At 40.6% G+C, this 14,445-nt stretch overlaps 2 protein-coding genes and 3 non-coding genes across 5 annotated transcripts; 3 read left to right on the forward strand and 2 right to left on the reverse strand.

The window, feature by feature from the left end:
- Positions 1–1,089: 1,089 nt before the first annotated feature.
- On the reverse strand, positions 1,090–5,970 carry LOC116323808 (triosephosphate isomerase B). The gene is made up of 7 exons (XM_031744267.2): positions 5,767–5,970; positions 3,840–3,963; positions 2,508–2,592; positions 2,283–2,415; positions 2,057–2,142; positions 1,890–1,977; positions 1,090–1,812 (listed from the first exon to the last, which is right to left on the reverse strand). The coding sequence occupies exons 1-7, from the start codon at positions 5,873–5,875 to the stop codon at positions 1,694–1,696; spliced, it is 744 nt and encodes a 247-aa protein (XP_031600127.1). The 5' UTR covers positions 5,876–5,970; the 3' UTR covers positions 1,090–1,693.
- Positions 3,346–3,401, forward strand: LOC116323891. Its single transcript, XR_004199733.1, has one exon. It is a non-coding gene; the product is annotated as a U7 small nuclear RNA (small nuclear RNA).
- Positions 5,971–7,130: 1,160 nt separating the features above from the next.
- Positions 7,131–7,186, forward strand: LOC116323890. The gene has a single exon (XR_004199732.1). It is a non-coding gene; the product is annotated as a U7 small nuclear RNA (small nuclear RNA).
- A 543-nt stretch (positions 7,187–7,729) lies between these two features.
- Positions 7,730–7,785, forward strand: LOC116323889. Its single transcript, XR_004199731.1, has one exon. It is a non-coding gene; the product is annotated as a U7 small nuclear RNA (small nuclear RNA).
- A 1,650-nt stretch (positions 7,786–9,435) lies between these two features.
- LOC116323807 (triosephosphate isomerase B-like) lies at positions 9,436–14,075 on the reverse strand. The gene is made up of 7 exons (XM_031744266.2): positions 13,885–14,075; positions 11,341–11,464; positions 10,550–10,634; positions 10,299–10,431; positions 10,047–10,132; positions 9,880–9,967; positions 9,436–9,802 (listed from the first exon to the last, which is right to left on the reverse strand). Exons 1-7 carry the CDS (start codon positions 13,991–13,993, stop codon positions 9,684–9,686), a joined length of 744 nt encoding a protein of 247 aa, XP_031600126.1. The 5' UTR covers positions 13,994–14,075; the 3' UTR covers positions 9,436–9,683.
- Between the last annotated feature and the right edge of the window lie 370 nt (positions 14,076–14,445).

Below are 14,445 nucleotides of genomic sequence, written 5' to 3' on the forward strand. Positions count from 1 at the left end.
CTACTTTGTCCAACCACTGGTAGGACCTGGATGTCAGCCACTTCTTCTAACTGCTGGTGGTACATACTGTGCAGGAGCTTATCCTTCCACGATGGTTCCTCCTCTTGCTCCTCTTTTTTGGGTTTCTGCTGCCTGAGGCATTCACTGAGCACGCGGTCAGTTGGGGCCATCTTCCTGATGTATTTTGTCTCATCCTAGACTGTGGTACTGACACTCCCCCAGCCTCCTTCCTTCTGCTTAGCATACAGCCTCAGAATGCTGGACTTGGGGTGAAACCCTCCATGTTTTGATAGGTTTTGATAGTCCAGATCTTGTTCTTACTGAATAGGATGAGGGACCTATGATTGTGTTGAAAGTAATCACATGTTGATTGATATAAAAGGGTGGTGTACAGAGACAGAAGTACTAATATATATATATATATACACACACATATATATATACACACACATATATATATATATATACACACACACATATATATATATATATACACATATATATATAAATATAAAGAGATTATAGAATATATATATACATATACATAGAGAGAGAGAGATCAGAAATTTATAGACCTAACTGACCATTTACAACATGACTTCACTCGGATGTCTCAGGGGAGATCTGCCCTGGCCACATATGTATCGAGTCTTGCGCAGAGCAAGTGTTGAGTATTTTAGAGTAGCATAAAAACTGGGACCAAAAATGACCTCATGAAGGCCTCCTGAGAGTGATTAGTGGTTTTATTGAAGCCTTCTTACAGTAAACAAGTTGTCATGACTGAAGTGGTGCATGTGCTTTTGCTTTTATTAATTGTAAACAGTCTAAAAACAATAATTTCTCTACACAAACTTGTAACTGGCTTCAATTTCCCCGATTCATAAACCTTTCACTGCCATGTCTGTTTTAGCTCAGCGCTGGGATTAAAAATAGCACTGCACTTCTTCTCTGCATGGCATTGTGCTAACAGGACTTCACTCCTGTAACATGATACTCCCTCTCCATTTTGAGAATACCACTGGGATTACTACTGTGTATATGGACACACAGCAGCCTCAAGTGGATGTGATGAAAGACACGAGGCACTGGAAGAGTCTCTAAACCGTTTATTATGTTTCCTTACAGCTTCCCTACCCTTATTCCCATCAGCTGTGACACACAATGTGATGAACATATAATTGACACTTTACTGTTGGCCGGACAACCAATGAGAGAATGGATCATGCACAACTAGAGGGATGTAAAAGCCACAGAAAAAAAACAAAAACAATCATAATTACACAAAAGAGACGCCAGTAAAAAGACAGATTTGATCGACATGAGCTGTCACACAGTTTTACACAGAAAAAAAGTTCATGAACTTTTACTTAAAGTGTGGACTGCCCGTCCACCTCAAGGTGTAATCGTCAGTCTTTACAGCTTGAGCACTTGGTGTTGCTTCTAGTTTGCACAGACTGTTCTCAGTGGACTTGACTGTTATCAGTGCAGCACAGTGTGTCAGCCTGTCCCTTTTCTTTGTGACAAAATACAACCCCCCGCCCCCAAAAAAAGGAAAATGAGGGAATGACATCATCACACAAATGCTTTGAATGAAAAAGGGGAAAAGGACTAAGTGCTGAGAGCGAGGGATGAAGAACTGGACCGTCTGAATGGAGTTGGACTCTAATCCAGTCGCATTGTAACTGCCCGCATTTTATGCCTTGGCGTTGATGATGTCGATGAACTCTGGCTTCAGGGAGGCTCCGCCTACGAGGAAACCATCAACATCCTTCTGGGAGGCAAGTTCTTTGCAGGTACCACCAGTGACAGAACCTGAGGAGAAGAAGCGATGCTTGAGAAGAGATCGATGTGGGACTCAAAGGCAAACAGCTACCCAGCACAGCACTGACCTCCGTAGATGATCCTCACAGAGTTGGCTACGGCCTCAGAGACGTTGGTCTTCAGCCACTCCCTCAGTTTATCATGAACTTCCTGAGCCTGAGATATTACACAGGTGACATTGTGTTGCAGGCTGCAAGCACAATAAGTTAAATATTCATTGATTTCTAATATTTACCTGCTGTGGGGAAGCGGTTTTCCCAGTGCCAATGGCCCACACAGGCTCGTAGGCCAGCACGACCTTGCTCCAGTCCTTTACATTGTCTGTGAAAGGGACGCGTGATAAGACTTTATATTTCACAAGAGTTCGGATTTCCACCACACTCTGGCTTGCACAAGCATGTACAAGAATGTCTGTTACAACATTTCAACTCATGCTGGCATAAAACCTGTGAGCTGCGTACCTGCGATGACCTTGGTCTGAGCAAAGACGACCTTCTCAGTGATGCCTCCCTCCCTCTCATCCAGCTTCTCGCCGATGCATGCGATCACGCCAAGGCCGTTCTCCAGAGCGTGAGCAGTCTTCTGACCAATCAGCTAACAACATAGGAGACGATGATGAATATTTAACATTTTTTAAAAATCTAAACCACTGTCATTTTAAAAAAAAAAACACCTATCCATGTTACCTCATCACTCTCTCCAAAGACGTGGCGCCTCTCGGAGTGTCCCAAGATCACCCAGTTCACACCGCAGTCCTTGATCATCGCAGGGCTGGAAGATGAGATTATCACACAGTGAACATAAATCAGAATTCCACGAATTCCATTGTAATGGATGTTTTCTCCCTCCCTGCCTGAGCGTGACACAGTTTGAAAAGACTCAACTTTAGCATTTTTGGCCGTAGCCATCATGGACTTTGTGGTTCTGAAATCAGGGAGACACTGCATGCTCCTATTGTAGTCATTTGTCAATTTCAAAGTAGGCCCATCCTAAACCGCACTCTGTTTCATCATCCATTTCCATGTCAATGTGGCTATAATTTACAAAAGTGAGATAGTCTTAAAATTAGTGAACAAGATCAATAATTCATTAGGAAAATGTTTGAGGCCCCAAAGGAAGCAAGAAGAAGCATCACTTCCTCAGACTTCAGGAAGAGTCGCCCTCTGCTGCCCATTCGAAAAACTGATCTGTCTTGATTGGCTTTAACAGCCTAGGCCCCACCCACTCCTTGTAAAGAAACATTGTGATTGGTGGATATTCAGGCCAGTTGTAAAATATTTGCATATCTGACACTCAGTGAACTAAAACTGCACTTATTACACCAAAGTATAATCATCAAGTGCTTTTAGTTGGCATTTTGACTGTATAAGTATATACACACATATATGTATATACTCATACATACATAAACAATTTTTATATGTTTTGGTCATTTCTGACATCATGTTTGGAAGTAGAGGAGCACACTGTTACAACAGTGTCTGTGCCCGGTGTCCTAGTACTGAGAGGTTTGTGTCATCAGGCAGGACTCTTTGCTCTTACATATTTCTCTAGTAGGTTTCTCATAAAGAGAAGCCCCCATATACTTGTTAAATATAAAACAACTGATAGCTGCAAGATGTAAAGTTATTTTTGATGAATAGACAAATATTAGATTTAATGAAAGCAACCCTGCAGGAAGTGTGGATAAGAGACTTTGATTTTAAATTGTAGGAGGTAACTCTAAGAAGATTATTCTAGATTGATTTGATTGTCTTCACCTTGACACCTGTTCTACTGTTAAATGAACCAACCCAGTTAAGAGTGAAAAGGGGGGGGGGGTCACTTTGGCAACACTCTGGGTTTCCCCTAAGATCACCCCTGGATTAATTTATTTTTACATTTATTTATACAGCAACAGTTGGCTTAAAGTGCTTGAAATTTTAAGGTAGGGACACGAGAACTCCTTGTAAGATTCATACCTCTGCATTTTGAGAGTATGAAATCAGGAATTAGGAAGAATAACCTGAATTAAATACCTGATCTCCCCAGTGAAGGCACCCTTGGGAACTTTGTAGCAGTTCTGAGCGGCCACACCGAACTTGGGGTCCAGCTTGGACCTGACAAAGTCCAGGTAGATCGATGGAGCGCCGCACACCACCTCTGTTAAAGGAGGAAAAAGCAAAAAGCTTAGATTACAGTTAGTTAATCCAGTTACTCTTAAAACCAAATATTAGAATATTTATGACCACCTGACATCCATCAAGCAGAGTTTGAAAACTCCTTGGGGTACCTCAGAGAGGCAGCAGCTAATAATGTGCCTTTTGTGATTAGGAAAAGGCCCGGAGAAAGCAACAGTAGTAATTAGACTATCAAAGCATCCTCAATGATTAGTTTGACATGTTTTTATATATGCGTATCTACAGTTCAGCTAATCTGAGCCATGCCAAACACAAGAACACATTTTTCCACACGGCACTACTGGAACTAAAAGGCTGAACTGAATCCATCTTTAAAAATCAATAATCTGAGAGCTTAATGGTCCAGTGAGCAAAATTCAAAGCGAATGACTGGAAACTGTCCTCACTCTCAAACATAAAGTGATTAATTCTGAAGTTTAACTGTTACAAATTGAGTAATTCTTGCAGCATAAAAATAAAAACCACAGGAAGCACTGGTCCAATATGAGGTACAGTCTGCAGCGGTCAAGAAGAGTACAGTAAAGTTAAGACACTGACATTCACATTGTAACTATATCTTTGGGGTTATGGAGTCTATATTAAACACTGCCCGTTATTATTAGTTTGGCAAAGGTCAGTCAGGTCTCCCGGCAGTAAAGGTCTGAGTTCAGCCTCCAAAAGGTCGCCTGCCACGGCTGCATTCAGTGGAGGTCAGAGACAACCCATGCAGCAGAGTTCAAAGGGTCAAACAGAAGATCCAGAGTTTAAATATCCAACAGGTCGGCCTGAGGATGAAACAGGTGAACTCTGACTTTAGAGGCGAAAGCACGGGGGAAAAAAAAGCTCGTCTTCATTTTCAATTCAGCTCTAAAAATGGGGTGGATTCATTAAAGGGAGCAAGGTCCAAGGATAGTCTGAGCAGACTTCAGTCCTGAACACTCAGGCCTGTGAGTGGTGCACACAACATTGCAGTTGCATAACAAACACACAGGAGGAGCTAAACGGGCCTGTGACAGCGGAAACAGGCCTGGACACATTCAACAGCTCCCCGGCTGTCTTCAGAGTGTCATGCACTTAAAAAAGGGAAATAAAAGCAGAGCGCAGTTTTTTTTTTTAATGAAACAGCAGCTGCTGCCTCTGTCTGGCTCATCTGCAGGAAGCAGACAGCAACAGGGCAATGTCTTCTGCTGCATTCAGAGCAAGTTGGGAAAAAACTGACTACACACTCACACGTGTGAAGAGCTGAAATAAAATGAGTGCATCCGTTTTTTACTTATTTTTGACTTCTGCGCTGTTTAAAGCTTAAGCTGCTGAATAACTCGGCTCAATATATGCTGACGAAAGAGCAACCCCATTAACGACCAGGCTGACTTGAATGCACCCCGCACATCCACAGCAGAGGCAGATCTGCTCTGCTGGTCTACGTGCCGCTGCAAACGCACACCCACCACGACATGAATGGAAAAAGCCATCCAAGCTTCCCTCGTCTGAGCTCCGGCACGTCTGCCAGCCGCTGGTCACGATTTAGCTCGGTTTAAAACGACCTCACGCTAATCCCGACTTTATTAAACACGGCCTGAAGCAGACAGAAGCTCCTGGCGCCAACACTGTCATTGATTTTTTTTTTATATTTTGAATGAAACGGACATTTTGACCGCGGAGGATCATTCAGCTGTGACACGAATACGCAGAGATAGACTTAAAATAACTGAAAATATGGAGACAAGTGGCCAAAAATACTGAACCCCATTCAAGAGGGGTGATGGTGTCAGAAGAAGCCACATACCGACATTGGGGTCCACCTTGGCTCCGTTCATGGTCTGGATAAGCTCCCCCAGGCTTTTCTTGTCGCCGTTCATCTTCCAGTTTCCACCAACGAAGAATTTTCTGGTCATGTTTGCGATTTTGGAGGGATGTTAGCCAAAGAGTGAAACGGTACTGAAAGTCCACTGGGGTCCTTCTAGTCTGGGGCAAGAGAGCGGACGTAAATGAGCAGCTCAGGGTATTTATTAGCGTGAAGGTTTAACCCCTCCTCTCCCTCAGCGCCATTGGTTCACGCTGGTACGCCCGTAAAACGTGTTTCTGCCTCATTTTGAGGAAGAGGAAGAGGAGAATGTCATGCTGCGTTCAAATGCCGTGCGGGAAAACTAGCTTTTCCCTGGATGAACCCGTTAGTGAGGGCAACAGATATGAAGTGTAGCAATCGACAGTCTTGTAATTTTCACTCCTTCTAATTAAAGACATTTTTTTATTATTATTATTTATTTTTTCGGGGTTTTTTTGAGTTAGTCTCCAGAGTGTGTTCGTTTTTATTCCTTAAATAGTTTTAAAGATTAGCTTTTCTTAAGTATATATATTTAGGGCCTTGCAGGATTGTCGGGGAACGATGCATCTTACCTCTATGTAAAACAACTACAGCTAACAAAAAATATAAATAAACAGTTGCAAACAAAAAAAAACATGTAGGGATTTTCTGTTTATCTACTCGTTTAAGAGACTCGTTAATAACAGAGGAAGTTCATGGATGTAGTGAATGAGGACATGCACAAGGTTCGTGTGATAGAGTAGGGTGGTCGAAATACGGTGAGATGAATGCAGATGGTACGCTGTAGCGACATCTAAAGGGAGCATCCGAAAGAAGAGGCAGTTATTACATTTAAGTAGTCTTGTTTCGATCAAATTTCAGTTTTGATATGTATAGTATTAGCCTTTATTTGATCTGAATCCTCTAAATGATCAGACTTACGGTACCTTATTTTTTCAATCATAATTATGGAAGTATGACTCGCTTCTCTTACTCAGCCATGACGGTCAACCATTTGATTGGCTGTGACGACACCGATCCCGCCCACCCACTCATTGACGGGTTGTACAAAAAATCTTGTGATTGGTGAACACTCGGGCCAGTTTTAAAGTATTTGCATATCCGGCATGCACTGCGCTAAGAATGCATTTATTATACTTCTAAAGTATAACTTTCAAAGGGTTTCAGTTGATATATTGACTGTACATGTATTTAAATATATTATGAATTAATATTTTTAAATGTTTCCATTATTTCAGACATCGTATTTTGCACCTACAGAATCACACCGTAACAACAGTGTCTGTGCCTGGCGTTCTAGTACCGATAGGCCTCAATTTGGTGACAGGAATCTTTGCTCTTAGATATTTGTCTAGTAGGTTTCTCATAAAGAGAAGCCCTCAGTCATGTGTTTAAAAGAAATATAAAAGGAGTTTGCGTTCCGTCTTATATCCGAAGACTGAAAATTCTGCAGGTTTCTTATTGCGTCCCGGGCCTACTTTACTCTTGCACTTTATTTCAATTTGTGTTATACTTATAAAATACAGGCGGGGCTCAAACAGTGTTGTCCAACAAAAAATATTAATAAAATAATACACTTTATTGAAAACGTGTAAGAAAAAGTAAACATATGCGTTCTTCGGTGGCCCTGGTGGAATAGAATCTATAATGTGAGCCTCTTATCTCTTGAACTCTTATCTGACTGCTCTCGTAAAACTACGTGATTTTTAAGACTGTTTAATGTCACTGTTTAAAACCCCTTTTGTGTACGAGTGATCCCTGCCTGTGAGTCGTAACCACCCGCCTTTTGATTGGCCATAGTGACACAAGTCCCACCCACTTCGAGACGATTTCGTGATTGGTGAAAGTCACTGACGCTTTATACCACCATAACAACAGTGTCTGTTCCTGGCGTCCTAGTACCAATAGATTTCAGCTCACTGACAGGAATCTTTGCTCTTTGATATTTATCTAGCAGGTTTCTCATAAAGAGAAGCCCTTTCTCATGTGTTCAAAGGAAACTCAATTGAGGTATGTTTTACTGAATCCCACAACTAGTTACTCTTACACTTTAATTTCAATTTGGGTTACACTTATTAAGTCCAGACTATGCTTGAACAGTGTTGTCCAGTAAAAATATTGATAAAATAACACACTTTATTGAAAACTTGAAGTGAACATGCGCATTCTTCGGTAGCCCTGCTGGAATAAAATCTATAATGTGAGCCTAACTCTTATCTGACTGCTCTCGTAAAACTACGTGATCTGTTTAATGTCACTGTTTAATATTGTAGGCCAGTGTCAAAGAGGCTTCAAAAACAAGTCAAGTCAAGTCAAGTTGGCTTTATTGTCACTTCAACCATATACAGTTTGTACACAGTGAAGCGAAACAACGTTCCTCCAGGGCCAAGGTGCTACATGCAACATAAATTACAACATAAATTAACAAAAGCAATTCCTCTGAAAATGATCAGGTCCAAGGACCATTTTAAATTTTCCCTTTAAATGTCCCTTTTCTTTGGGACAAAATATAACCAAGTAAAAAAAAATAAATTACGATAATAAAGGAAAAGAAGGGAATGACATCATCACACAAATATTTTGAATGAAAAAGGGAAAGAGGACTAAGTGCTGAGAGCGGGGGATGAAGAACTGGACCATCTGAATACTTGGACTCTAATCCGCTCACGTTGGCCTTTGCCTTGGCGTTGATGATGTCAATGAACTTGAACATTTTCTCCTTTAGAGAACAATGAAAAAGAGCCTTTACTAAGAAAAAAAAGGAGAAAAAAAGGAAGGTTGTTTGGAAAGATGCAAAAAAAAAAAAAAAAATGTCCGCGAGAGGTCCTGGGTTCAAATCCCGGACGAACCCCCACTTGTCACGAACCGGGCCGTATGGTCATGACAAAAAAAAACCCCCAGACATGGTTAGGGATGTATTCCAAGCTGCTTTATTCTTTTAAACAAATAAAACAGAAAAGAAACCCTATTGTCAAAAACAAACAGTGGTATGTGTAATCAGTACCACCAGTAGTGTGTGAAGGAATGGATGAGTGGAAGATGATGCATGTAGTGTCAAAAGCAAAAACCAAACTAATGCAGCCAAAGTCCAACCTGGTGTCTCAGAGCCACCCAAAACTATGCCCTAAAGGCTTTTTATATAGAGTCCTAGCACACTGGCCCAGGTGTTGCAGGTGTCACTGATTGTAAACGGGAACTCCGCCTCTCCAATGCCTGCAAACAAGACACACATGAGCCGAAAGGAAGGCAGGGTGCAGTGGGCCATCACATATACTAGTACCAGAAGGATGGGGAAAGAAAAGTAAAGAGGAGGAGAGAAATAGCTCAATGTTAATGAAGCTGGAGCCAATGTTATGGAAAGTATGGCTGCCAGTGGAACTGGGTCACCAGTGTTTATTGACAATGTGACTGCTGATAGAATTAGCAGTAACACTGGTTCCTTCCTTGACTTAGCTGCTGTTGTTATATATGAATAGTTTTATAGGCCAGTTTTAAAGAGGCTTCAAAAATAAACAAGCATTCCTCTGAAAATGGTCAGGTACAAGGACTGGAAGCAACTAGTCTGAACCAGTCTGAGACTAAAATGAGTACTGTTATGAAAGGTTATAAAAATGAGACAAGACACTGAAATAGTCTTTAAATCATTTATATTTATTATGTTTCCTTACAGCTTTCCACCCCATCCCATGTCTTTGTGACAAAATATATAATCAAATAAAAAATAAATTAAAATAATAAAGGAAAAGGAGGGAATGTCATCATCACACAAATACTCTGAATGAAAAAGGGAAAGAGGACTAAGTGCTGAGAGAGATGCAGAACTGGACCGTCTGAAAGGAGTTGGACTCTAATCCGCTCACATTGCAGTTGTCCGCATTTTATGCCTTGGCGTTGACGATGTCGACGAACTCTGGCTTCAGGGAGCCTTTGCCCACAATGAAACCATCAATGTCCTTCTGGGCGGCAAGTTCTCTGCAGGTATCACCTCTCACAGAACCTGAGAAGAAGAAGCGATGTGTGAGAAGAGATCAAAGTGGGACTCAAAGGCAAACAGCTACCCAGCACAGCACTGACCTCCGTAGATGATCCTCACAGAGTTGGCTACGGCCTCAGACACGTTGTTCTTCAGCCACTCCCTCACTTTGGCATGAATCTGCTGCACCTGATATATCACACAGGAGACATTATGTTAGAAACGGTAAACACAATACGTTAAATATTCAGTGATTTGTAATATTTACATGTTGTGGAGAGGCAGCGTTCCCAGTGCCAATGGCCCACCCAGCCTCATAGGCCAGCACGACTTTGTTCCAGTCCTTTACGTTGTCTGTTAAAGAGACATGCGATCTTTATATTATTGTAGGGTCTTGACATTACAGTGGCAATTTTACTGAAGTGAACCGAACTGATAAAACTTTAACACCTTTAACAATGCAACATTCCAGCTCTCATGTGCATATGAAACCCCAGTGACAGTGTGAGGAGCTGCATACCTGCGATGGCTTTCATCTGAGCAAAGATGACCTGATCTGTGATGCCTTTCTCCTTCTCTTCCCGCGTCTCTCCGATGCAGACGATCACACCGAGATCGTTCTCCTGAGCGTGCGCTATCTTCTGACCAATGAACTAACAGCACAGGAGGCAATGAAACATGTTTTGTGTGTTTTACTTGTTTTGAGGAATTCAATTCTTTACATTTGCAGTTGAAAAACTAAATGAACAGGATAAAATTATCTGTAGTTACCTCATTACTCTCTCCAAAGATGTGGCGCCTTGTAGAGTGTCCCAGGATCACCCAGTCCATACCACAGTCCTTGATCATCGCAGGGCTGGAAGACCAGAAGCATTCCCATGAAGACAAACTGATTATCTTCTTTTTTTCATTGATAAACAGTATTATCACCCAGAGTCATTAGTTGTATTCGACTGTGATGGATGGTTTTGTCCTAACTGTGTGAGGATAGTGATTTTAACATGGTTGAGTTTCAAGGATAAGAGATTGACCGAAACATGATGAAGTCCCACTTTGAAGCCTCAGTTTGAACATGTTAGCCGTCATCATCGTGGTCATGTATAAATGCATACAGTGTTGATTTGTGAGTAACAAGGTAGTTAAGTCCTAACCCATACCTTGGTTGGCTGCAGATAGAGCAGGTCATCTACTAATTGAAAGGTTGGTGTTTCAATCTGCTAATACTCCTGATATTAACCCCAAGTTTCTCTCTGGTGAATCAGAATGTGTGTGAATGATAAATAGAAAGCACTTACATAGAAAAAGTGCTGTATGAGTGGGTGAATAAAGTGCTTTTAGTGCTCAGGTAGAGTAGAAGAGCACTATATAAGAACCAGTCTATTTACCATTATTATATTTGTGTAAATGGAGCTAAAATTTATAAAAGGAAACATCATGCTGTGATGCTCTGCTTTTCCTAAGATCCAGAATTTGGATACAGACTTTTAGCACCCAAAGCTAGCACCATGATACCAAATAACTGAGTTTATTCTATCTTAAGCAGAATAAAGTGCACTGTGTACCTGATCTCTCCAGTGAAGCCACCACTGGGAACTATGTAGCAGTTCTGAGCAGCCACGCTGAACTTGGGATCCAGTTCGGACCTGGTCAGTTCCAGATAGATGGCTGGAGCAGCACACACCACCTCTATTTAAAGAGAGAGAGAGAAAACACAATACTTGGGTTACAGATATGTATTCCATTTATTTATCAGGGCTCAAACACAGTAAATATTAAAACGAAATATTACAATATTTACAACCATCTTCCTTAACATCCGTGAACTAGCTGGAGTTTGACACTTCCTTTTGGTTCTTCAGAGAAACTGTGGTCATTAGTAATGTGGTTGTGATGGCTCAACATAAAGCTGCATCTCTTGACATCTGATTAAGAAAAGCCAGCCGAAGAAAAACGAAACTAAACTACGTCACTCTTGACGTTGGTCTGCAATAACTGTTTGTGTGCAGTTTGTCCCACAGTGTTGCAGGCTAAACGTCCAGCTGCTGTATTTCACAGCTGATCACTGCATGTATACTAAGAAAATCTACTCAAGCAAACTGAGTACATTCATTAGAATTAAAATTTTGAATCAAATATTTGTATTCTCATGTACTAATATTTTATTATTACTATATTAATACAGCACAAGGTTCCATTGCCTGTGTAAACAAATGGTTAGTAGAATTGTCCTTCAAGCAGTTACTTTTTACTTTGTTACTTTGAGTACATTTCAGAGCCTGTACTTTTTCACTTTTGCTTGACTAAAAAAGTTACTTCTGTACTTCAACTTTTATTGGAGTATTTTTTAACATGGGTATATTGCTTCAGTTAAATCATTTAAGTCCAATGCTGAGTCTTTAAATACTGACCAGTCAGTATATACCATGCATCCCTGTAACATGGAAGTGCCTTCTCCATACCAGACCTCGACTTCTCTTCTTATCAGTTTCCCTCCATTAGTATAGGCTTGTACACAGTGAAGAGGGACTGAAGCCTGTGCATTTGCCTTGGGGTGTATTGTTGTTTTTTTATGGCTTATAGACATTGGAATGACATATGATGAGAGTGCTTTTATAAGTAGAGTGGGAATTGTTATCTTAAGCATTTTGACCTATAGACCCATTTGTGTTGACCTATATACACAGGTTAAGTTTTATTTTGGCAGTGTAACCTGTTTTTAAGTCATAAAGATGTCAAGTAATTACTTCTTACTGTAAGACTGGCATAATAGCCATTATTTCTGACACTATGGTTGACCTTGATCACATGGCAATATTAAAAATGAGTGTTTTTCCTTTTCTGCTTTTACACAAATACTATTTTGTTTGAAGCAAAGCTTTTAAATTCAGTCTACACAAAATGTCTTGTGTCCATGACTTAGTGACATCATAGCACAGAACTGGTTTTAATAAATAGGATTTTTTTTTTTTTTAGCACATAAACACAGCGTGTTATAGGTATGTAGGGGCTAAAATATGTATTTTTGGTTATTGTTTTGACTCACATTTGTCACTATGGAGAACTTCAACAAACAGTAACTGTTACAATGGGTGTGGTTTCACCTTAATTACCTGGTCACGCCTCAGGTGGCGTGGAAGGAGAGAGGATGAGTAGTCCTCAGATATTTTCTGTTGATCCGACTCTCATCACTCATGCATCACTGACTGATTGGAATGAAATATTTGGTTTATTTCCTGTTTGTTTGATTAATTTCATCATCCATCTAAGAAAGAACGGACTTTGTTGAATGAGTCACAGTAAAAGTCCAACTTAGCCTCTCAGCGGCTTTTCTTAAAGGAAGTTGTTCCTACAAGATGCTGCAGAAAAGTATATGTACAGACTGAAAACTTCCTAAGAAACTAACTGGGAAGAGCTGGCCACAATTGTGCAAAGTAAACCAGCTGACAATGGATTGATGAAATATTGACCGTTACATGTTTGTGGAATACCGTGAGGTGTGTTGTGCCATTAATTCAAGTTGCAGCTAATGATATTTCGCAAGAATGCATAGTGAGAAACACCCATGGACTAAGGCTTAATCTTAAAATGAACAACATTGTTTCTCTTTAACAAATGACCCCAATACGTCTTCCTACTTTTTACTTTAAAACAAAAATATGAGTTTTTTCCATAATGCATTTTTAAATTCAATGTTGTTTAAAAACTTGTGGTATGCTGATGAAAAAGCTGCACCTTAACAACCAGCCTGACTTGAGTGTATTTTGCGCTTCCTCAGCAGCCTGTGGACTGTGTGCCACTGCACACACACACCTGCCAGCTGGACTAATGAAAAATTCTCCCGAGCTTTCCTCATCTTCCCTAACATTTTTTTCTATAGAAGTTAATGAGGTTTAAAATGACCTCAAACTACTCCTGAACTTTTGCAGATGCTCCTGGCATTAATAGTGTCTGTGATTTTTTTTTTTTTCCTTGAATGAAAGAGCAATTTTGACCATGGAGTTGTGACATGAATACAAGGAGAAAAGCTTAAATTAACTGAAAATAGTGCAACAAGTGTCTAAAACGGGGAACCTTCAAATGGAGAAATAATATCAGAACACACATACCGACATTGGGGTCCAGCTTGGCAGTGTTCAGGGTCTGGATGAGCTCCCCGATGCTTTTCTTGCTGCCGTTCATCTTCCAGTTTCCACAAACAAAGAACTTTCTGGTCATGTTTGAGGAGCTTTGTGGATTGTTTTCTGAGGATTAAAACACTACAAAGCCAACCGGGGTCCTTCTCTTCTAGGGTAAGAGAGCAGCTCGGGATATTTATTAATGTGAGAGATTTAACCCCTCCTCTTTCTCAGTGCCATTGGTTCATCCTGGCATGCCCATAAATGTAGTTGTACCTCATTTAGAGGAAGAGATGAGTTGTGTTATGATGTGCTCATGTGTCGTGTGGTAAATGGTCTTTTATAACAAATGAGAGAGCATTTTCCATTTATTTTCACTTTTATTTTTGATAAATGTAGAAAGAGTTTCATTGTGAGAAAGCATACAAACGGGTACCAAGAGAGGAAGTGTGGCACTCTTTGAGGAAGTCAGGAGAGGTGAAGGGCTTGTATGAGGAAAGTGAGAAATCGGTGAGGCAAGAGTGACAGATGACTTCAAGGTGAGGGTGGGCT

This window comes from Oreochromis aureus, linkage group 11 (assembly GCF_013358895.1).
Source record: "Oreochromis aureus strain Israel breed Guangdong linkage group 11, ZZ_aureus, whole genome shotgun sequence".
In the NCBI taxonomy this organism is placed as follows: domain Eukaryota; kingdom Metazoa; phylum Chordata; class Actinopteri; order Cichliformes; family Cichlidae; genus Oreochromis; species Oreochromis aureus.